The sequence below is a fragment of the Lytechinus variegatus genome, chromosome 16 (genome assembly GCF_018143015.1).
Source record: "Lytechinus variegatus isolate NC3 chromosome 16, Lvar_3.0, whole genome shotgun sequence".
NCBI lineage: Eukaryota > Metazoa > Echinodermata > Echinoidea > Temnopleuroida > Toxopneustidae > Lytechinus > Lytechinus variegatus.
Window position 1 is genome coordinate 26,991,327 of NC_054755.1, and position 23,378 is coordinate 27,014,704.

At 35.5% G+C, this 23,378-nt stretch overlaps 1 protein-coding gene across 3 annotated transcripts in view; it reads left to right on the plus strand.

The window, feature by feature from the left end:
- Window positions 1-13,772, plus strand: part of LOC121429791 (multidrug resistance-associated protein 5-like) — a 60,877-nt gene extending 47,105 nt beyond the window's left edge. For all 3 annotated transcript variants that reach the window (XM_041627024.1, XM_041627026.1, XM_041627025.1), the window contains exons 18-28: window positions 1,015-1,164; window positions 2,571-2,700; window positions 3,843-4,125; window positions 4,942-5,128; window positions 5,932-6,018; window positions 7,729-7,918; window positions 9,308-9,467; window positions 10,430-10,508; window positions 11,224-11,337; window positions 12,253-12,417; window positions 13,066-13,772. In XM_041627024.1, the coding sequence (XP_041482958.1) occupies window positions 1,015-1,164; window positions 2,571-2,700; window positions 3,843-4,125; window positions 4,942-5,128; window positions 5,932-6,018; window positions 7,729-7,918; window positions 9,308-9,467; window positions 10,430-10,508; window positions 11,224-11,337; window positions 12,253-12,417; window positions 13,066-13,209 (1,689 nt within the window). In that variant the 3' untranslated portion in view covers window positions 13,210-13,772. The remainder of the gene's footprint in view (window positions 1-1,014; window positions 1,165-2,570; window positions 2,701-3,842; window positions 4,126-4,941; window positions 5,129-5,931; window positions 6,019-7,728; window positions 7,919-9,307; window positions 9,468-10,429; window positions 10,509-11,223; window positions 11,338-12,252; window positions 12,418-13,065) is intronic.
- The last annotated feature ends 9,606 nt before the right edge of the window (window positions 13,773-23,378 follow it).

The window sequence follows — 23,378 nt, forward strand, 5'->3', positions numbered from 1 at the left end:
ATGGAATAACACAAAATAGCAATAAATTCAAACATGTAGTTACAATACTTCTATATAAATTAACCTCCATCGTAATATGAATAGAGAACAAAAAACCCAAGCTTATCAATTTAATACTTCTAAGAAAAAATGCAGATTGGGTCAAATCAGGAATTAGTCATTTATCAAATTAGAGACAGATGGTAGGTCAATTAAATGCACACTGGTGAGTATTCAAATGTAAAGTGCACAATATTTGCGCACAAATCTTAATGCATTGTTCTTTTGCATTTCTCCTCTAATAAATTCATTAAGTACTAAATTCCAGTTTTGTTTTTTCTTTGACATCACTTTTAGCTTGCAAAAGATTGCAAGTTGCACGTTAACATAACTATCGGCTTGTCTGATAAAGTGAAGTTCACAATAAATAAACGGTTTATTAATAAAAATCAAGACATCATTGTGGCTAATTAAGGCCGAATCGCGATGCATTTACAAGGCAACAATGACACAAAAATGACAAAAAACAATAACACAGATAATTGCAAAATAAATGATGCGGATAAAGTAAGGTATTGAAACTACTTGTGTTGTGGAATTCTAGAATGAAATATTCACTATTTTGAAACCATGATTGATTTGTTTTCTTTTCCTGGTTGTTATGAATTTCTCAACTTCAACATGGAGGGTACCAATGATGATGGAGCGTTGTGGCCCAGTGGATGAGTCTTCTGACTTTGAAACCGAGGGTCGTGGGTTCAAATCCCAGCCATGGTGTAATTTCCTTCAGTAAGAAATTTATCCACATTGTGCTACACTCAACCCAGGTGAGGTTAATGTGTACCCGGCAGGATTAATTCCTTGAATGCATGAGCGCTGAAAGGCAGCTCGAGGTGAAGCCGGGGTAATAATAACAAGGCGCCTCGGAATAGAATATTTCTAGATAGATGGCGCTATTTAAATGCCTATTATTATTATGATAATGATAGAATGTCTTATTTACTGAGAGTAACCACTTGAATTTGTTTGTTCTAGAATGCCTCTACGATAGGAAAGGATTACGATCCCTACCTGCACATGAATGTTTCCGACAATCCGCGATTGAGGTTCTATCAACTTGTATATGTGGCTTCGGTGCTTGGATGCATATTATTTGGTTTCTTACGGGCCGGCGTATATGTTAAGGTAAGGACTTTGTGCAGTGATTATGTAACAGAAAGATTGAGGGGAACAAAAGGGCAATGGCCACTTGGTCTACACCCACTTTGTATACCTTTTGGTCTTATTCCATCAGAGGGATGTTTCACAAAGATTTAACCCTAAATAGACTGGGCTATTTCGACCCCTAAGAAGACTGGGGGGGGGGGCTGATTCAGCCCCCCCTTATGATCTCACAATTATTTTCTTACGTATTCTATTGTTTTCTAAATTTCTTATGTATTTCTTTGTTTTTTGACTTTTTGTTTTTTATTGTTTTTTCAATGGAAATTGTCGGGGAATTTATTTTGACCATAAAAAAGATAAAATTTATTGATTTTAAGCAGTAAAAGGAAAAATAATGATACATTTATGAATTTTGGCTAAGAACACTATTTGCATTGGATTTGTACACAAATTCACGTTTTTGAGTAATTTTGGGTCTGCATGCACTTACGAAATGTTGCGTAATTTTGGAACCGCGTACCCGGGTGTCACAATTTTGGTCTCAAAAGTTGCGCGAGACTTGAAAGTAAAATGTCAGCGAGCGACGCGGTCAAAAAATTTTGCGCGGCGGATTTATCGCGAAAAATGTCGAGGGGAGGCTGAATCAGCCCCCCCAGTCTTTTTAGGGTTAAGTATGACTTGGGTCGCACTTAAATGCCGACCCGTATATGATATGCGACGTGCAGTCTTATAAATCAATTTTGCAGTAGTGCACATCCTCTCAGCATGATCTGACCAATGCTGTCATGCCTTTTATCCCGCGCGCAACTAGACATTTATGTGTGATTATAAGTCATACTTACATGTAAATCTTTGTGAAACACCTCTCTGGTCTAATTCTAGTTCATCTACGCCCAGTTCATATTGTATCCAGCACTTGGCACATCTACCAATTTGTCTTATACCCAGTTAGGCTACACCAAACCCATATTTTGTCTCGCCTGCATATAAGTGACGGCAGTGAGGAAACAGTGAAATCTTGATTAATCAAGGGTTAGTTTTTGAAATGTCATCATAACTTTGAAAGTAAATGGATATAGTTCATGAAACTTGGACATGAAGGGCAAGAAGTGTCTGACATATTATATTTGTAAATCTTATTTCTTTGATATTTGTCTGTAGGCCACTCTGCGAGCATCATCCAATTTTCATAACAAGGTCTTTCTCAAGTATCACTAATCGTCTTTCATGAGCTTCAGATCACATGATAAAGGCCAATGAGCTTTGACCATGTTTTGGAATCAACATTGACATCTTAACCAAGGTTAAGTTTTTGAAATATAACTTTGAAAGTAAATGGATCTAGTTCATGAAACTTGGACATAAAGGGCAAGAAGTATCTGATATGGTATATTGGTAAATTTTGTTTGTTTGATATTCATTTTCAGACCACTCTGCGAGCATCGTCCAATTTCCATAACAAGGTCTTTCTCAACATCATACACAGTCCTATGTCTTTCTTCGATGTAACACCATCCGGACAGATTCTCAACAGGTTCTCTAAAGACCTTGATGAAGGTAAAGAGAGTGGGCCAGACAAAGAGAGAGAAAGACAAGTAATGATAATAATACCAATATAGCACATAGCATTGCCAACTGCGTCCCAATGCACTCAATTTGATATTATTACCCTTGCTTAAGCCCTGCATCCTTTAACAGTGAGGTGGCTTCTCAAGGAATAAATTCCTGCCAGGTTATGGTGTATCCATTTACCTCACCTGGGTTGAGTGCTTCACAATGTGGATGAATTTCTTGACGAGGGAAATTATGCCATGGCTTGGACTCGAACCCAAGACCCTCTTTTTCAAAGTCAGAAGACTAATCCACTGGGCCACAATGCTCCACAAGAATAAAGAGAGACAGAGAAACATATATGTAGGGACAGAGCCAAGTTCTAAGAGACAAACAACTACATATATGGCCCCATGTAACAAATATCTTTCAATTGATTAAACCCTATCTAGGCCCGGGGTATTTGGGAGTTCATATGGCCGGGGGGGGGGCCTGGGAGGCCCCCCCCCTTGAGATCTTGGCTGAAAATTGACACGTAGGTTGTCTGGGATATAATCTACAAAATTATATAGTAATTTATTTCATGCGAATTGTTATTAAATAATTATGCTAATTTATGCGTAATTAGTATGCGAAATCATGCTTTTTCCTCTAACTCCATAAATAAAGCTCCAAATGTTCTAATTTTTGGCATAGACACTCTTTGTGGTGTTCTTAACAAGTTTACATGAAAAAAATTGTGATATCAGATCAATTTCTTATGTATTATATATTTTTTTGCATTTTCTTATGTATTTCTTTGTTTTTTGGACCCTTTGTCATTGTTTTTTCAATGAAACTTGTTGGGGACTATTCAAAGATCATAAACAGCATAAAATACATACATTTAGACCAGCAAAACTAAAAATAATCATACATTTATGATTTTTGGTTGAAAACACAATTTACATTGACTTTGTACACGAAATCACGTTTGCACTTACATAACGCTACGTAATTTCGGAACCGTGTAAGTCACTTGGCACTTGAATTATATTTGATATATATGTTAGTGAAATGAAAATTAAAAAGATGCTATATTATTTGGCAGTCATTAGACTACATGTAAGTGATGATGAATCTCCTCTTTCACTTCTATTTTCTTCCAGCTGATATTCGTCTTCCATTCGTCATGGAGTCCTTCCTCCAAAATGGCATCTTCGTCCTCTTCAACCTTTTGACCGTCATCTACATCTTCCCGTGGTTTCTCGTGGGTGTGGTGGTAGTGGTCATCTTCTTTACCGGTCTCAACCGGTTCTATCGGCCCGGTCTGCGGAACATCAAAATGCTGGACAACACGCTTCGCTCGCCTTGGTTCTCGCACGTTACTACAACGATGCACAGTCTCTCCACCATCCACGCCTACGAAAAGACAGATGAGTTTATTCAAAAGTGAGAGCAATTTTTTTTTTCTTGAAAATTATTAATTTTAGACACATCAGTTTTGCTCCTAAAGCCAAAGATACAAGAAGTAAAATGATTTTATTTGAAGTTCGGCATAATGCTAAGAATACAGACATCAGAGTAAATTCCAAGTCAGATTGAGTCACAGCTGATGATGATGTCATTATGATACGGTTTGAATTCGCTTTTATTCCTACATGAAGGCTCAAACCAGACCTGAATTTCAAGTTAGTATACATACATGTACATGTACCACTTCAGTACTTTGAGTCTCGAAGGTTGGAATGTTCATATAAAATGCTTTTACATTTTCTTTGAAATGATATCTCAAAGGATTGTGATTTCTTTATTAACCCTTTGCCAGCTGATGTTGCAATCTTGCTATCGTATTAATTAGTTTTCTCCCCTACCTTCACATTAGATAAGCTAATAAAAGGCAATTTTCCTTGGATAACATCTATATAATAGTGCGATATGGAAATCTTGAATTAAAGAAAATATTATGGAAACATTCGTCACCATTATCCCCCAAAATTAATTCAGCGTGCAAAGAGTTAAAACGTCATGCATTGTTGGATAGGTTTCTGGGATATTTACACCTTTAAGTATTTATTTTTTCGTGTAACTGCACTTCATGTACTTATCTTTTCCTTTTATCGTTATTTCATTGCAAGTTTTCATTCTTTCCATATTAATATCTGGACTGATTCATTTCCTCACTAAATGCGAGTCATATTACACTAGTGATAATCCATTCCATTGCCTTCATATTGAATCGCTTTCAAACTCTTGTACACCATCTAGGTTTGAGAAGCAATTGGACAAGCACTCCGTGCCCATGATGCTCTTCATGTTGGCCAATCGGTGGCTCGCGACTCGCTTTGACGTCATGACGAGCCTGCTGGGATGCCTGACAGCGACCTCTATTGTCCTCAGCCATGGCAGTATACCTCCCGGCCTGGCAGGACTGGCTCTAACCTTTACTATGCAGGTGAGAAATGCCTCAAAATTTCTTTGTTTAGATGAGCAAACTCTAATAATAATAATGATAATAGTGATATTAATGATAATAATAATTTTAATAATAGATAAAGAGTAATTATAAAAATAAAAAAAGTAATAACAATAAGAATGATAGAAATAATGGTGATAATGAAAATAATGATAATTATAATAATAGCTGGATTTATAACATGTTTTTTGCCTGGAGATAATTTCTTCATACCAGGTACCAATTCACCATACCTGGGTTGAGTGCAGCACAATGTGGGTAAATTTCTTCTTTTTTTGTGTAATTCTTACAATGCTTTATTCAACTTCGATCTGTTGGAGTCTGAGTGCGCATATATATGCGGGCTTGAGTTAGTCTGCTGGGCAAACCCTTCACTCTGAATTAAAGCCTACTCATGCCTTGTGTACTGAAGGCCTTCTCGCTCTGTGCTACATGTAGTCTTGGAGACACACTTGTTGATCGAAGTTTCAACCAGGGTCTGTGCCTGCGGACTAGGCTTGAGTCTACTGAAAACATGTGTTAGAGCGAAATCATTCAGTTTCCAGCAGGTTAATAATAAATTGCTAATGGGCATTTCCATAAAATAACCAACAATTGGCCCAATTTTTCCTCAATTTGTACTTCACTTCATGAAATCTATGATTTTGATTGGCTGTTGAGCGATGTAACCATGGATACCAACATACCATATAAGTAACTTTTATGCAATGTGCCTCAGTTTTTTCTGTACTTGACCTTACTTGATCAATATGTTATGCATTTTCTCTTTCTTTATTCTTCAGTTTCTAGGTATATTCCAGTTCACGTTGAGATTGGCTGCTGAAGTCGAGGCTAGATTTACATCCGTTCAAAGAATAATTGATTACACAGTAAGTGCTCTATTATCAATTACTACGATGCTGTATATTGCATTTAGGAGTGGCTTGGTGTTCAATTCAATTTAATTCAATTAATTTATTTCCTCTTTCAATCTTTTTACATTTACAATGTTAGTTCAGTACACATATTTACAAAATACGAAATCAAAAGGGAAGGAGACCAAACCTTTTATAAGTACATTTTATGAATAAAAAATAATATAAAATAAAGAAATAAGCAATATATGTATATAATGAATAAGAAATAAACAAATGAAAATAAATAATAATAAAAATAAATGATTCAGTATACTCTGTATACAGAAATCATAAAACGATTTAAACATATACAAAGAAGTGTTGCTACATTTGTTGTGCAAACAAGTATATATAATATTCTCTTGAGACATTTGGTGTAGAAGATGTATATTTTGTAAAATCTTCATTGTTTTCTGACCAATAAAAGATACAGAGATTTTTTTTTAGATTAAAAAAGGAAACAACAATTTTTGGCCAAAGAATTTCACATTAAAATTATTACATCTATTGGTTTTAGAATTAATATGATCATTTAACAAACAACAAGAGGTCTCATAATGGCTTGTAGTGATCATTGCAGGAGAGGGATTTTTCAAATATTATTTTTAGTATCATTCCTTTGTGTGAAATATTTGGCTTATGCAGTATACAGGATCGGGAATCGATGAATATGAAATCTTCCATGTAACTCTTAACTCTTAACATGCCACGCACACTACTAACCCAATGCCATAGTGCTAATCCGATGCTAATCCCCTGTGCCAGCCACAAAACCCCCTGTGCCACATTGATTTTGGGATCGCGAGTCGTATTCACTCCTTTCAATAGTCATGATTACAATTGCTTGTAACTCTCTAACGATTAGTTTATCCACAAAATATTGTGTAGTAAAGTTGTAGGAAATTTCATACCCCTTATAACGGTGTCCTCATTATATGGATTGGTTATTATCTTTACCACTAAAATATGAGTTGTATCAAGTAGTTCCATTTTGTGGAGTGTTTTGTATGGATAAAAAAACCTAGGTCTCTTCCCTCTCAGAGGCGGAGCCATATCTTGTAAAAAATGTAGAAATACTCGAAAAAGTCGAATGTAAACCGCGTGAGTAAGTTGATCTGTCAGAAAGCAGAGTTCGCACTGCACACAATAGTGCTAATTACGGCGTGCATGCGATGCGCAATACAATGCAAAACGGCGTAACAATGATTGTAATTCCGAATGTGCGCAGTCATGCACGAAGCAGGCGAGGGTAGGAAACAATGCAAGCACAAAGCAATCAATAGTAGGCGTGCGAGCACGAGTGTGGCATGTTATAGTAGGATACGTAGCGTGCACGAAGCACTCAATGAGTTAACATCGCCAAAAGTTATAGTAATCAGAATAATACTGAATATACAGAAAGTGAACTATGCATCTTTATGTTGACGGAAGCAACACATCATTGCTTGGCTGTTTAAAACCTTGCACCGAAAAGTTTAAAAAGAAATCTTGAGCAGCTCAGAACCAAGCTTGATTCCAAGGTTACCAGTAAAACATAGAGTGACAATTTCCTCTCTCATAGAAAGAGTATTGCAGAAATTAGGAGACTGCTATCAGACAATATTTTTATGAAGTTGCTACCATTGCAATGAGTTTTATTTGGAGATATGATGATTTACCAGCCCAGCGACCTCATTTTAACAGAAATTACCAAGAGAAGTGGCCCCTACCATCGCAGGACAAGAGCCCCCTGAGAACTGGCCGGACCATGGTCGTATCACATTCCAAAGGGTAAAGTTACGTTACCGTGAAAACTTACCTCTGGTGCTGAAAGGCGTGACGTTTTACGTGAAGCCGCGAGAGAAGATTGGCATCGTGGGAAGGACGGGCTCGGGTAAGAGCGATTACTGGCCGGAGGATTATTATGGGATGGCAGGGTCAAACCTTTTATTCGTCAAAGTTCATTGTTCAGGAGAATGAAAAACCATGACTGCCATTATACAATGGGATAGTCTGTCCTTCCATATTGCATAATGCCTGCTGATGGTCGTTTAAGACTGATCAAACCTACAAAATATCATTTTAGGAGTCTGATGAGCTATTATATTGTGGAACTCTTGTTTTTTGGTTCAGTATTTTTTATCATATTAAACTTTCTGTTTCAATAGTCACTTTCTACATGTATTTATATTCTCAAATTCCATTTCTTATCTTTTCTAGTACATAACGTTTACTAAAGATGTATATTTGATGTTTTTAGAAGGCACTTCATAAATTTTATTGCCGTACCGTCTTGATTACCATAACGCTCTATTAATCGCACCTTTTCCTCATGGGGATACAAGCGGTTTATCCACGGTGTTAGGTCCAAGCCAGACTCAGCCTGAAAAAAAGTCTATTTCCTCCTGAATGAAGGTTACTGGTTACTGGTATCACTATTTTCCAGGCAAGTCGTCTTTTGTTCTTGCGTTTTACCGCTGAGCTGAGCCATCTGAAGGAAGCATAAAGATGAGAGAGATATCTGTAAAATGGGAAAAAGAGATCTTGAATCAAATACTTGATTTTATATGATTAGTATACATGTATTTTGACATTTACAAGGCACTTCATAAATTCATGTTCCAAATTATTATTTTTCAGGCAAGTCATCCCTTGGTGTTGCTATTTACCGCCTTGCCTAGCCGTCTGAAGGGAGCATATAGATTAGAAAGATATCTGTACAATGGGAAAAAGAGATCTTGGATCAAATACCTAATTTTATTAGATTAGTATATTTTTTATAGTTTGACAAGGCACTTTGTAAATATGTATGTTCCAAATTATGATTTTTTAGGCAAGTCATTCCTTGGTGTTGCACTCTACCGCCTTGCCGAGCCATGTGGAGGAATCATGTTTGTAGATAAGAGAGATATCTGTAAAATGGGAAAAGGAGATCTTGGATCAAATACTTAATTTTATTTGATTGACAAGACACTTCAAGACACTTCATTGTGGAGTGTTGTGGCCCAGTGGATTAGTCTTCGGACTTAAAAAAAAAACCAGAGGGTCGTGGGTTCGAATCCCAGCCATGGCGTAATTTCCTTCAGCAAGAAACTGATCCAAAATGTGCTGTACTCAACCCAGGTGAGGTAAATGGGTACCGGTAGGAAGAAACTCCTTAAAAAGCTGTGTGCGCTATGAACGCCTAGCTTAGCCGGGTAGAATAGGAGTGCCTTGAGCACCTAACAAGGTGGCTATATTATTATTATTATAAATATATACTCTGATTATTATTACTTTTCAGGGAAGTCATCCCTTGGCGTTGCTCTTTACCGCCTCGCCGAGCCGTGCGGAGGAAGCATGTTTATAGATAAGAGAGATATCTGTAAGATGGGGCTACGAGATCTCAGATCAAAGATCTCCATCATACCGCAAGATCCAGTGCTGTTTATAGGAACTGTCAGGTAAAAAAGCCAGATATATTTCTACTTTGTACAGATTCATCTAGATGTGTCACCACAGTAATTAAATGTATTGAGATTAAATTATTAAAGCATATCAAGCCATAGAATCATGATTCTTGGTTGAGAAGACAATCTGCATTGCCTTTGTTGTAAAAATCATGTTTTTGAGCAATTTTTTATCTGATGTGCACTTACAAAATTTTGGGTAAGTTTGGAACTGTGCACCCCGGCAATCGTAACTCTTTGTAAGAGTTCCGTCTTACAAAAATGTACAATTGATCCGATGAATCTCAACTAAATGAAAATCCATTAATGTCATAGTTTCATATCTTAAAGGTAAATGCTAGTTTTGGTAACGATATCAAAATGAGTTCGTACAGAATCCAGTGAAATGACCACCAAAGTGTCTGTTTGTATAAATAAAACGCATGTGCCAAAGAATTCTGGAAGAAATTGTGTAATTGGTGAGAAATCAGCAAATAAGCACAGGAATCGGGTAGGGCGTCGGACCCGACGCCCTAAGCAATAATTATACATTGTCCCACGTGCGCTTATCTGTGTTGGGGATCTTCGGTGTGAACATTTTTCAGCGTAGATTTCAAGATTTCACAAAGTTCAGTTAATGTAACTGTACCAGATCTAGATCCTCGATGATATACTGACAATTAAGCCTTGTTTTACAGACTTTCTCATGAAATCAGTGTTTACTGCAACTACTGGAATTTCTCTTTAAAGGAATTTTGCATGAAGCCCTTTGGTAAAAACAAAGAGGAGCATACTAAAACTGTCAAGAAATAATGAATAAATTAATAAACATCATATTTACAAATTGTTTTGAGCAAATATGTATGTTAGATGTTGATGTTGCTGTCTTTCCATAGTTGTGGTTGATGGGATCAATCCCAACTCTTTGCAAGACAGGGCCCATGTATCCTTTTGTTCTATTTCCATCCACTATCAAGGTACAACTTGGATCCATTTGATGAACATTCAGATGAGAGTATATGGAGAGCTTTGGAAAGGACTCATATGAAGGATACGGTATGTGTCATATTTATTTCTTGCATTACAGGGGTGAGCCGCTATAGAATGTTCTGATACACAAACAGCATCGTTTCAAATTTATGATGATAGTAATGATGATTATATAATATCAACTTGCCTTGATGGGAACGTCAAATATATTGCCTGCAAGAGAATCACATTGCCTGAGTCTTTAGATGGGGGCAATATGGTTCTTTTAAGGGCAGTATACATGTATTTGATGTTAAGAATATGGTTCTGAACCATCTATAAGATCACATGGCGCAGAACATTAGAGGGAGACCTAAAACACGTAAGGTACACATGGAGAACTATACAGATCTTGGCCCAGGACCGACAGAATTGAAGGACGTTCGTTGCTGCCCTACATGCCTATGGAGGCATAGCAGGCAATAAGTAAGTATATGGTTCTAATATGTCATGCTTACATGTATATCGGGGATTCTAAGCTTCACAATCGTGTCGATCCAGCGTTGTCTTGTTTTCATTGACATTATATATACATGTATTTTCGTTGCGTTCAGCAATATGAGACCTGTATCTCTTTCTATGCATCCTCAGATGCCCAGATGTAAGACTACATGTATGTAAAATATGTAGGTATAATTGTATCTCATGTATCAACATATACAGCTGCACTTTGATACACCAAAGCTCCTTGGGGTGTAAATTACCGAGACTTGTTCCTTCGTTTTTTTACTTTCTTTTACAGATATCCAAACTAGACCAACAGCTTATGGCTCCAGTGATTGAGAATGGTGAAAATTTCTCAGTTGGAGAAAGGCAACTCATGTGCATGGCAAGAGCTCTTCTTAGAAATAGTAAGGTAAGCTGAGAAGTGATTAGTTACCAGTCTCTCTCATGTCTATGGAATTAGTTTTGCTAAGAAATCCTAAGGTGAGCAAAGAAATGGTCATTTATGTACCAGTCTTTCTTAGTAGGAGAAAGACAACTCATGTGCATTGCAAGAGTTCTTCTTAAAAATAGGATGGTAAGCAAAAAATGATCATTTACTAGTCTCCTTTGAGAAAGACAACTCTTGCATACATGTAGAGCATAAGTTTAAGCAGTGAACCTATTATCAGAAGGATGACACCCCTCCCCCCCCCACCCTCACTTGGATAACATAACATCATGTGTCTACAACAGATAGATTGCTGTCATACAGGCTTGTATTCTGAATCTGAGTTTGATTTAAAGGTTGGTCTGGAGGAAATGTGGAAAGCCAATTGCCACATAATCTCTCGTAGTAGAGGTTCTATGCATCAGTTCATTTGACACTCAAATCTTTCTTAATTGTCTGGGAAGGATGAATAAGATAGCTGTCTTCATCAGTAAAGAATCGGAAAAGAGCACAGTAAACATAAGAAATATACAATCTAAGCTAAATTTTGGACATGATTGCCTTCCCATAATTTTAGCACAGAGTTAGACCATGGTCTAAGTTAAACCTGACTTCAGAATATCTTGCAGTAATACAAAGGACAATCATAAAAGTCATAAAGAATAATAAAGAATAGGTATAAAAATATGCATTTTAAGACCGTTTACATAATTATTTTAGAGAATTCCAAGCATTCACAGGCAGTCTGAGCTGAAATGTAAAAAACAAGAACAAAGAAACTGATAAATGTCTGTGAACCATAGTGATATCTTTACTGGGGTACATATGTTCTTACTAGCTCTTCGTCCTCCAGTTAAACAACTGTATTTTTATTTTGCTCATTTTCTTCTACTGTAGATCCTGTTTTTAGATGAAGCTACAGCAGCTATCGACAGTGAGACGGACACCCTCATCCAAGCTACCATAAGGGAAGCCTTCCGTGACTGCACTATGCTCACCATAGCGCATCGTCTCAACACCATCGTTGATTCGCATCGCATACTCGTCATGGACGACGGAAAGGTAGGACTGTGGTGATGATGACCATGAGGAGGAGGATGATATTCAAGTCATGAAGATTGTTATTCATTCAGTTTGAGTTTTCTTAATTTATCATAAGAAAAATCTTCTGCTCTAATGATCATAAGGAAGGCAAATACTGGTGGTAGTGATGATGATGGTGATGACAATGATGATGATGATGATGTTGATGATGATGTTGATGATGATGATGATGCTGATGATGATGGTGATGGTAATGATGATGATGGTGATGATTATGATAATGGTGATGATGATGATTACGGTGATGATGATGATGTTGATGATGATGATGACGGTGGTGATGGTGATGACGATGATGATGATGATAATGATCAGAATAATTTTGCTTTACAAAGTTGAATAGCATTTTTGGTCATAAGAGAAAAGCTCTCAAATAAGTAATGTACAATGCAATGTAAAAAATTTGCTTTACAAAAGACTTTATGCATAGCAGTCTTTCAAAAATGTGGAGTAAATTGCGATGCGATACCAGGAAAATTATTCCCTGATGATGGTGATGATGACGATGATGATAATGATATTGAAAGCTTTCCCAAAACAGGTAAATTTCATGATTGTAGAAAAAAATGTTTTCTCATCTAAAGTCATTGTTACTATTTCTTCCAGATTGCGGAGTTTGATCGCCCTAGCGCTCTGATGAACAAACCGAACTCCATATTCAAATCGATGATGGAGGCCGTCGCTGCCCAGAAAGAACTCGCGGAGGTGTTCGGTTCAGCAAATAGCCTTCAAGTGCCTTCCCCCTTCTAGTATTTCACGTGTTCATCGATAATAAATGCCATCCCATAGCAACGGTCGAACAGTGAGGCGGTCCGTACAGGTGAAGTATTGTGTGCAGTGCATTGTATCTGTAAAGGCATGGTGACCTATCAATTATCTTTCTGCTTTGTGAATTACGTAGAAAGTTGACATCCTGATGGAGCCGGTGATGGATGGGAATGCTGCTCAGAAGAACTTGCTGAAGGTGTTCGGTTCATCAAAAAGCCTTCAAGATCTTTCTCCAGTCCAGCGCCTGTATGTAAATTGGGAATGAATCCCATATCAGTGGCGGATCAGCTGGATTAGTGTTTGAAGCATTTTATACCTGCAAGTGAATTGGTTTGTATTGGGTGATTTCAAGTAGGGTGTTGGTGTCGGAAGCACAATTTTGATTGCGTTTCCGAGCTCCGAAACTTATTCTGAGTTTACATAAATAATTTGGGCCCTGTCTTTTAAAGAGTTGCAATTCATCCGATCAATGGCAACTATGGACGGCCAGCAATGTCAACATGTATTATGCGTGTTTGTTCAAAATAATTTCTAAATATATTCTAGCTGTGATGCAACGTCAACATGTATTATGCATGTTTGTTCAAAATAATTTCTAAATATTTTCTAGTTGTGATGTATATTCATACATTAATTGTTTTCTTAAAAATTCACCATGCTTCTCTTTGTTTACAAAGGACAATTTGCTCATTTCCTGTGGAAAAAGTTATGACTCTGATGGATTTCCATAGAGTTGCGATTGATCGGATCAATCATAACTCTTTGTAAGATGGGCCCCAGATCACAATATTGACAGCTCAACACATAGTGGGTGACTTTTCAGGAGCATCTTCATTTTATGATCGGTGTTGTGCTCGTGTTAAAATTGACCAAAAACCAACACCAAAAGGTTAACTCTGAACTTGAAATCACCTAATGTCTGTTGTATCACGACACCTTGTCTATCGGGTTGGAATTGCAACCAAAAGATGCTTGCTGAGATACATGTATAATGACCACATTCCATAGACGTGGTTATCATTATTGAAATGGTACAAGTATCATTATTGAAATGGTACAAGTGATTTATAGGTTTAACATAAAAAATTGTATTGTACTGAGTGTCATTTTCATGTTGAAAGTATGACCAAATGGTGCAATTTTTTTTTTTTGTGTGTGCATGTTCTTGAAGAGAGAAGTTTACGTTATTTTGGTTTGCTTGACCTCTGAAACTTTCAAACAATACATTTATCTTAAAACATTTCTCTTCAATTCTTCTTAATTTCCTTTATAAATTCCTAAAGAGCGGATTTGGCGAGATATAAGTCTAATTATTATTATCTATTTATGATCATTCAAGATTTGAAAGAACGAAAAATGTAACTCAATTTCGATGAGGGAAAGGTTGTGTTCATAGATGGTGCTTATAGATAATGGTAGACGGAATAACTATTTTAACAGTAAAATTATGATGATATTTGAATTATTGTTATATTGATACAGTAACAGATAATGGGTCGTCATTTCTGTGCCTTTGATGCCAATACCTGGCGTGAGTGTATGATATATTTCTCAATTATTATGAGGAATGTTGCCATTTGACAAAAATTTCTGTGCCTTCTCCATAAATGTTTAATCTAAATCTTAAAAATAAAGTTATGTGTACTTCAATGTTGAAGGTGGATGCTACTGCTTTTAAATAATTTGAGTGAGGACCATTCTAACATTTACAATGTTAGTGGATACAATTATGAAAATTGTAATTTTTTGTGTAATTAACATTTGTACATGTATATTACATGTATCTATTTATGGAAATATCTTCTATGTCGGCATGAATATATCAATAGTGTTTGTATGACATTCTGTAACTCCTCCAAAGATAATCGTGTAAATTTACTTTGCTTTTTCACTCTCAACGTTTGAAAAGTGAGAACATGTATAGTCACGTGTGAACAATCTTTAGTATCTTTATGACACGTTTTACTACTATTACATATTACTGTCACTCGTGGAGGTGATATGGTGTACTGACTTTTGTCTCATAATCAGAGGATCGCGGGTTCAAATCCTCCAGTGTCATCTTTCTTGGCAAGAAATTCATCCATAATGTGCTGCACTCATCCCAGGTGAGGTAAACCTGGCTGGTATTTATTCCCTGAAATGCAGTGCGCGGAAGCTCTGCCAAATAATTATACTTGCTTATATAGCGCTTAACACAATACTTTGTCAGAAGTCTCTAAGCGCTCTACAGTATATGCAGCATAATTACCCTGGCTCTGCTAAAGTTCGGGTAATTATGCTGCATTTCTGTACATGTGCTTAAATACTTCTGACAAATAAGTGTTAGGCGCTATGGAAGCAAATTAGCTTATCATTTTTTCATGCACTGTACATTTATGTAGTTAGTGAGGCTTTCCAATATTTTACTCTCACAGATACATGTTTTTCTATTTCTGTATGGTGTTGCATCTGCTGCATTTTAAATCAAAATTATGTAGAAATCTGTGGATCTAGTTTCAAATAAAAGGGAAAAAATGTGAAAAGTATTCATATGAAAATATCCCTATGCAGATTTGACTTTTGGTAGTGTGTAGTTAGAGGTGTTGTGACACAGTGGACAAGTCTCCGGACAAGGTCCTGGGTTCAAATCCTGCTGTCACACTTGCGTCTTTTGGCAAGGAGTTAATCTACAATTGCCACTCTTCACACAGGTGTAGTAACTGGGTACCCGGAAGGAAGGAATTCCTTGAATGCTCGAGTGTCGATCAGGGTAGCCATGCTAAAGCATAGGTAATAGTATGAAGTGCTTAGAAACATTGAATTAAGTGCTATACATGTATAAACGTTGCATATTATTGTTAGTATTATTATTAATTATTGGTACTTACACAAATGGGGTGTACACACGGTATCTTAAAAAGAATGGTGTATTTTTGGGTTGGTTTAGTTGCCTTTTGTTAAAAAGTAAAAAAAGGCCTTTCTTACAGTGAGCAGAATGTTTTTTTTAATATGGTATTTTCTGTGTTTTTTTTCTCGCTAATCTTAAACCATCACCCCCCCCCCCCCCGGCCCACCTTGCAATATTAAACTCATCAAGTTGAAATCCTTGTACAAAAACATATTGTAAAGTTATAGTTACTGGTACCGATAACTTAAAATTTGAATCAACTCTTTCTGTTTCGATGCTGCATTCCTGATCAGAAATATAAACATTACTGAGAATAAGTTTAAATTCTGTAATGTTTTTTGTTAATAAACTTACATCATCAGCAATTCTATGAAATTAACTCTTACTCTTATTGATATTAGCAGTGCAATAGTTTCCATGTACAATGTTCACAAAGGGTTTATTTACAGAGTTAAAAGTTGACAATGGCTGAATTCCGTGACACCTCTTTTGAAATAACATGTAATAAGGTATTTAAAGCTGAATATAACTCACATTTTGTGCCATATACGGTGCTATAAAGATCAGGACCTTTCCTGAAATATCTTGTATTTTTACTGCTGCATACTTTTTAGGGGGGTGCTACATGTATTTATCCCATCTTATCTGGAGTTCATATTCACAAAATGTTAAGTGTAACATTTGTAAACTTTATCTTATATATTGGTTCATAATCATGGCTTATTTTTGAATCATTGAATGTAAGCTGAGATTTATAATTCATTTACTGTTAGACGTTGAATTTGTTTGTGTTAAAAGTTAGTTGATTGCATATGTATCTGCTAAAATGTCATTGATGTCATTTGTAAACTTCTTTGACTGTGTTTTTGTTGTGCTACAATGTTCCTATATGGGGATCATAAACTTTTTTTATTTCATTATTATTGTAATTATTACTATCTTCATCATTTTATTAAAGTCATGAAAGTACTGTATTTTTGCAATTATTTTACTTTATATCTTTTATTCATGTCTTTCATTTCATGATCGTGGAATTATGAATCTCATTTTGCAATAGAGATGCCATTCAGCTCATTGTCATTATTTTTATTCTTGTTCTGATCCTCTATATTTGTTTTACATCACATTATTCTTATCCTCAAAATTTTGGTTTGGTATTTCACATTATTAGTCTTGATTTTTTTTGTTTTATATTTCACATTATCATTAGTCTTGATTTTTGGGGTTTTATATATTTCACATTATTGTTAGTCTTGATTTTTTTGGTTTTATATATTTCACATTATTGTTAGTCTTGATTTTTTTGGTTTTATATTTCACATTATGGTTCGTCTTGATTTTTTTTTATTTTAGCTCATCCGGCCCGAAGGGCAAGATGAGCTTATGCCGTGGCGTGGCGTCCGTCCACAATTTCAAAATTCTATTTCTTTGCCATTTCATGTCCGATTTCAATTCTGTTTGCTTTATATATTAGCACTAGGTGGGGGATTCAAAACTTCTACACAGAATTTTGAAATTCATTAAATATGCTAATTTATGCACATTTTTCAAAATTCACAAAAAATGCTTCTTTATTTGTTGACCGATTTTGAATTTTTTGCTTCCATCTGGTAAAGCTTCATGAAGTTCACCAAACTTCTACACAGAATTTTGAAATTTTGACCAGAACAATTTTTATGCTAATTTATGCAAATACTTACAAATTCACATAAAATGCTTCTTCTTTATTTGTTGACCGATTTTGATTTTTTCTTCCATCTGGTAGAGCTTTATGAGGTTCACCAAACGTCTACACAGAATTCAAAATTTTGACTAGAACAATTTTTATGCTAATTTATGCCAAATTTATTCAGAAATCACAAAAAATGTTTTTCTTCTTCATTTGTTGATCAATTTCAATTTTGTTTGCTTAATATGATAGCTCGAGGTGGTGATACAAAATTTCAACACAGAATTTGAAATTCATTAAATATGCAAATTTATTCATACATTTAAAAACTCACAAAAATTACTTATTTGTTGATTGATTTTCATTATTTTTGTTCCATCTGAGAGCTACATGAGGTTCACCAAGGGTCTACACAGAGTTAAGAAATTTTGATTTGAAAGTTATTTATGCTTAATTTATATGAAATTTATTCATAGATCACAAAAAATGCTTCTATGTCATTTCTTCATCAATGTCAATTCTATATCCTCAATTTATGTCACCAATATACATGTAATTCACTACAGTGTCAACTGGGCTGAAATTAAATTTGTGTTGAATTTCGTTGCGAGATGCCGGATGAGCTCCACATCATTGATGTGCTAGTTTATATTTCACATTATGGTTAGTCTTAATATTGTGGTTTTATATGTCACATTCATTATTCACGATAGGTTTGGTTTATCTGTCACATTTTAATTAGTCTTTATAAATCGGGGGAAGGGGGGGGGGGGGGGTTCACCATAAAAAAAAGCTTTCCTTCTGTTTAGTTGAAAAGTAACAATGGGAGGAATGGCATTTAGTGTCCCCACTTCTGATTTATATTTTCTTTAAAAGAAAAATCATACATTTCCTAAAATTCTACACTATTTCTTAAAAAGTATTTATAAAGGGACATGGTTTGGATATGGTAGTCTATATTGCTTCATTGTTGTTGTTTTTTGGTAATATATTACCAAGAATGAGAAAGCAAAAATAATTTTCATCTCTGAAGAGATCATTCTGCCAGAGTTTGGGACTGTAAAGAAATAAATATTTGCTAATTTTTTTTTTCAACAAAATATTTATGAAAATTTACTGAAAAATAGGGGCTTAGAGTCCCCAGTGGTTTAATGAAATAAAAAAAAAATGTGTGTGAGAGTTACTATAAAGTATTTAGCCATTCTTTTAAACTTTTCTTGAAAAAGTTTTATATCTTGGATATTTCCCAGAAAAGTTAGAAATCTTATATGAGTCTTAGGCTGAGTTAAAAGTTTAATGTCTTACTTATTTGGACTATGCACAAAAATTAACAGTATTGTACTCCTGTAAAGTGTACCGTTTTCAAGAAAAAGAAAATTATGTGAAGCATTGTGTAATGTATTGTCTATAAAATTGTAAATGAACTGCTGACTTTTATTCAGAAAAATTGTTTTCTATATGTATAACATAAAACCTCAGCAGTTGATCATGGTTTGATTTGTTTATGATTGATCATACACAGTAATCAATGTGATTAATCCTAGAAGTCAGCTTTATAATCAAACGCAGAGCTCCTTATTAAGGGGCCCTTGAATGAGTTTGTTATTTAAAGATAATCAAGGATGATTATGGCTGATTGATATTGTCTTTCTCGTTCCCATGGGAATAAGAGTGGTTTACTGTTTTTGCTAAAAAAAATAGGATTTTGATTTTATAAATAGGATCTACACCTGGTGTAGAATGACAAAAATGCAGTATAAATAGTAGAGTAATCAATAGGAATGCATGTTTATGTCGTTTTTGTTATGCGATTGACTTGTGCACTTGTTGTATATATTGTTCAAATGATTTGAAAAACCCATTGCATGATAATACAAATTGAATAAAAATACTTGCAAAATGAAGTATATTAATTTTTTTTTATGAAGTGTAATTCAAGGTTCTGGAACATTGGATATTTGGAGAAAGAAGAGAGAAAGCGAGACCGAAAGTCACAGAACAAGAACAGGGGCGGATCCAGGATTTTCAAAAAGGGGAGGGGACATTTTTCTGAGGAAAAATTTTGACAAGCAAAAAAAAAAGTGGTCTTCACTTCGAAAAGGGGGAGGGGCACTATTCTGTTTTAATGGCATTTTTACATTACAAATTTTAATTTTGCTTCTCAAAAGGGGTGGGCACGGGCCGGCTGTGCCCGTGCCCCCCCCCCCCTTTGGATCCGCCAGTGACAGAGGGAGGGAAGGGGAGAGAGAGAGTGAGGAAGCGAGAGCACATAGGAGGGTTATAAGTTACGGAGGGAGAGAGGCCAATTTTTATCGACCTTGACGGTTTCCAAAGTTCCGAACCTCTTTCTGCAGGCAGTGAAAAAGTTTTCCAAATTTGCAAACCGCTCACTCTGCCTTGCATTTGTCAACCTTGATGTCCGAGCAAGGTTCGCAAATGTGTAAACCTTGGCTGTGACATCAAGGTTTCCAAACCTGCAAACCTCTCTCCACCGTGAAGGTTTCCAAATCACCCAAGTACATTCATGTAAATTTAGTAATGTCTATCTCACCCAAGAAAGAAAAACACAGGAGTCATCTGCTTTTTTCTCTTTTTCTTTTTTTTAAAGTTAAATTATTTCTTTTTTTCTCTCTAAAAGTGATATAAATAATATTGATAACCACTTTGAATATTGTACTGCCGAAAAGGTTTGATTTTCTTGAAAAGGTATCAAAGTTTCAAACCTGATATAAACGTAAACTTCCCGAGTACCAGTTATTCCACTTCTACTGTAGGCCTATAAAGTTTAACTGAATAAATAAAACTAAGGGCCTATACCATTACTAGTAATTTTGTTACATATGATTACAAAAAAAATTGGTATTGATCATATTTTAAAAAAAGTATTTGATCAAATTCAACGTTGAAAATAATAGCACATACTTCATACACGTAACACTCACTGCTTATGCTCTTCTAGGTACTATGATATTATTACCATAGCTTTTTAATAAAGGGATGGTCTAGGCTGGAGATATTTATATCTCTATAAATTGAGTAAAATTCACAAAGCAAAATGCTGAAAATTTGATCAAAATCGGATAGCAAACAACGAAGTTATTGAATTTTAAAGAATTGCATTGTTCCGGTGAAACAGTTCTAGGCATGTCTTTATGAACATTCATTAGGTGGGCTGATTATGCCATATCCCCACTTGTTCTTTTATATTTTATTATATGAAACAAGGTTTATTCAAACTTGTTCTACCAAGAACTAAAACAATTCGATTGACAACTGATTAAGTTCATTAGTTATTTATTGCCGCAACCTATTTCATCATAATGGAGACAAATAATTTGCACTTGTATAAAAAAAAGAGAAACATTCATGATTTCATGTAATTACGTAAGAAAAAGGAAAGTGGGGATGTGACATCATCAGCCCATCTAATGAATATTCATGACGATGTGCATATAACTGTTTTCACCAAATATTACTAAACTTAAAAATTCAATAACTTTGTTTTCCGATGTTGATGAAATTTACAGCATTTTGCTCTGTGAATTTTAATATATTTATTCAGATATAATTTTTTTCAGCCCGGACCATCCCTTGAAGCCCGACAATCCTTTTACAGCACACAAGAATTTTAAAGAATTAATTCTTGCCAGGTTACCATTAATCTTACCTTTGAACGCAGCACATTGCTGATCGATGTCTAGCTAAACAAACTTATGTCGTGTCTGCACGCCGGGATTCGAACCCACAACCCTCTGTTTCAAAGTCAGGAGACTGATCCACTGGGCCACACTGTTCCATAATTCATATATCATATAGATTTCCTTTATTTATTTCGCGAATAAGATTAAAACAACACACAAATTGACTTTGACTGTTTCATTGGCGGCTGAATCGTTTAACAGAGTGAAACACAACATTAAAAAAAACATGTAATGACAATCAATATCCCAACACAGGGCGGTTCCAGGATTTTTCAAGGGAGGTGCATTTTTGTACAGAAAAAAAAAATTAACAAGCCCCCCCAAAAAAAAAAGGTCGTCACGCCCAATAATGGTGATTTATGTCAGGAAAAAAAATGACAAGGAAATAAAAGGGTTTTCACTACAAAATGATGGAGGACATTTTATTCAAGGAAAAATTTGATAAAAAAACGAAGATCCTTACTTGCGTATACACGACTTATGCCTCTATTTTGTTAGGGGAGGGGGGGGGGCAGCAAGGGTTGGATGTGCCCATACGTGGATCCTCCACTGGCCCCCAACGTAATGATAGGGTGCCTATTCATAAATGACCCTCAATACGTGGAATCCAATTTGCATGCATTAACCGTTGCTATGTCCGGCAAGCTCTCGGATAATCAAGAATTTGATTCTGCTTGTCTGCATGCATAACAGTTTTGAATACATAATAATCTGACAAGTCTTCGGGTTGTTATGTTTCCAATTCGATCGGCATTTCGTTCCTTCCAACCAATATAGGTCGACATGTATAGGTATTCCTTTTTTTCAATAAACAGAATACACTTCTTTGAAAGCATTTTGTATAAATTACTAGTTGCTAAGACTGGAAAGCTATGAAAAAGAGCAGTCTTTTAATGCTTGCATGGTATGCGTGGTATTTAAATACGTGATCATCATGCACAGCACATCAGAGTTTGGAAAGGGTGCGCAAACCGCCAAACTTTAACTTTACTTGGATTCACAAGGTACAGGGAGAGTGTGTTCTCTAGAGCGTTCACCGTTCGTTTCAATACAAACCTGATCGGATGCACAGATCGATAAAGCTATACAGCGTTATCATTTCACCTATACTGAAATAGTGCTTTGAGGTAAGAGATGAATGCTTTTGTAGACATTTTATTATTATTGGATGGAATTTTACATCGTTCCATAATCAAAGGATATGGTTTTATGGTGACAGAGACAGGTTTTCCCTGAATTATCTTCTGTCACACACTGAAGTCAATATAAAGTAAAACATTTACTTGATGAAACTTTACTTGGACATGGACAGTGTGTTCTCAATAAAGTTCAATTAAGCGTTCATCCTTCGTTTTAATACAAATCTTCCCGGTATACAAACCTTATACCGGTAATACAAACATTATTTGGTATCCCTCTTATTCTCGATAAGAGGGATACCAAAGACAAAGTTCCAATAATTGAAAAATTAGACTGTCAAAGCTTATCACTTCAAAAACTTCTTACGAAAGTGTTCTTTTGTGTTTCAATTTGTCACAAAAATAATGTATTTCTGGACCAACTATACTCGGTTGTAAGATTTTACTGGCTGTCTTATTTAGTATGCCCCCTTGTTAGAATGATTAAACACGCAAAAGAACATGCTGTACATTTAGTTTAAATCAAGCGACAACTTTTGCATTTTCCCCATAGTATTCAATTCAATTTATTATTAGGTAAAAATTACACGAGTAGATATAAACATTGGAAAATGTCCGGATCAAACACCCTCGGATGCAATTGAATGGGAGACAGAAAAGAATATCCATATAATCATCATTGGTTCATTGTAGGCGTATACAACTCCACCATTTTTCTCGTTTTTTAAAATGAATTCTGGTTTAAAAATGAA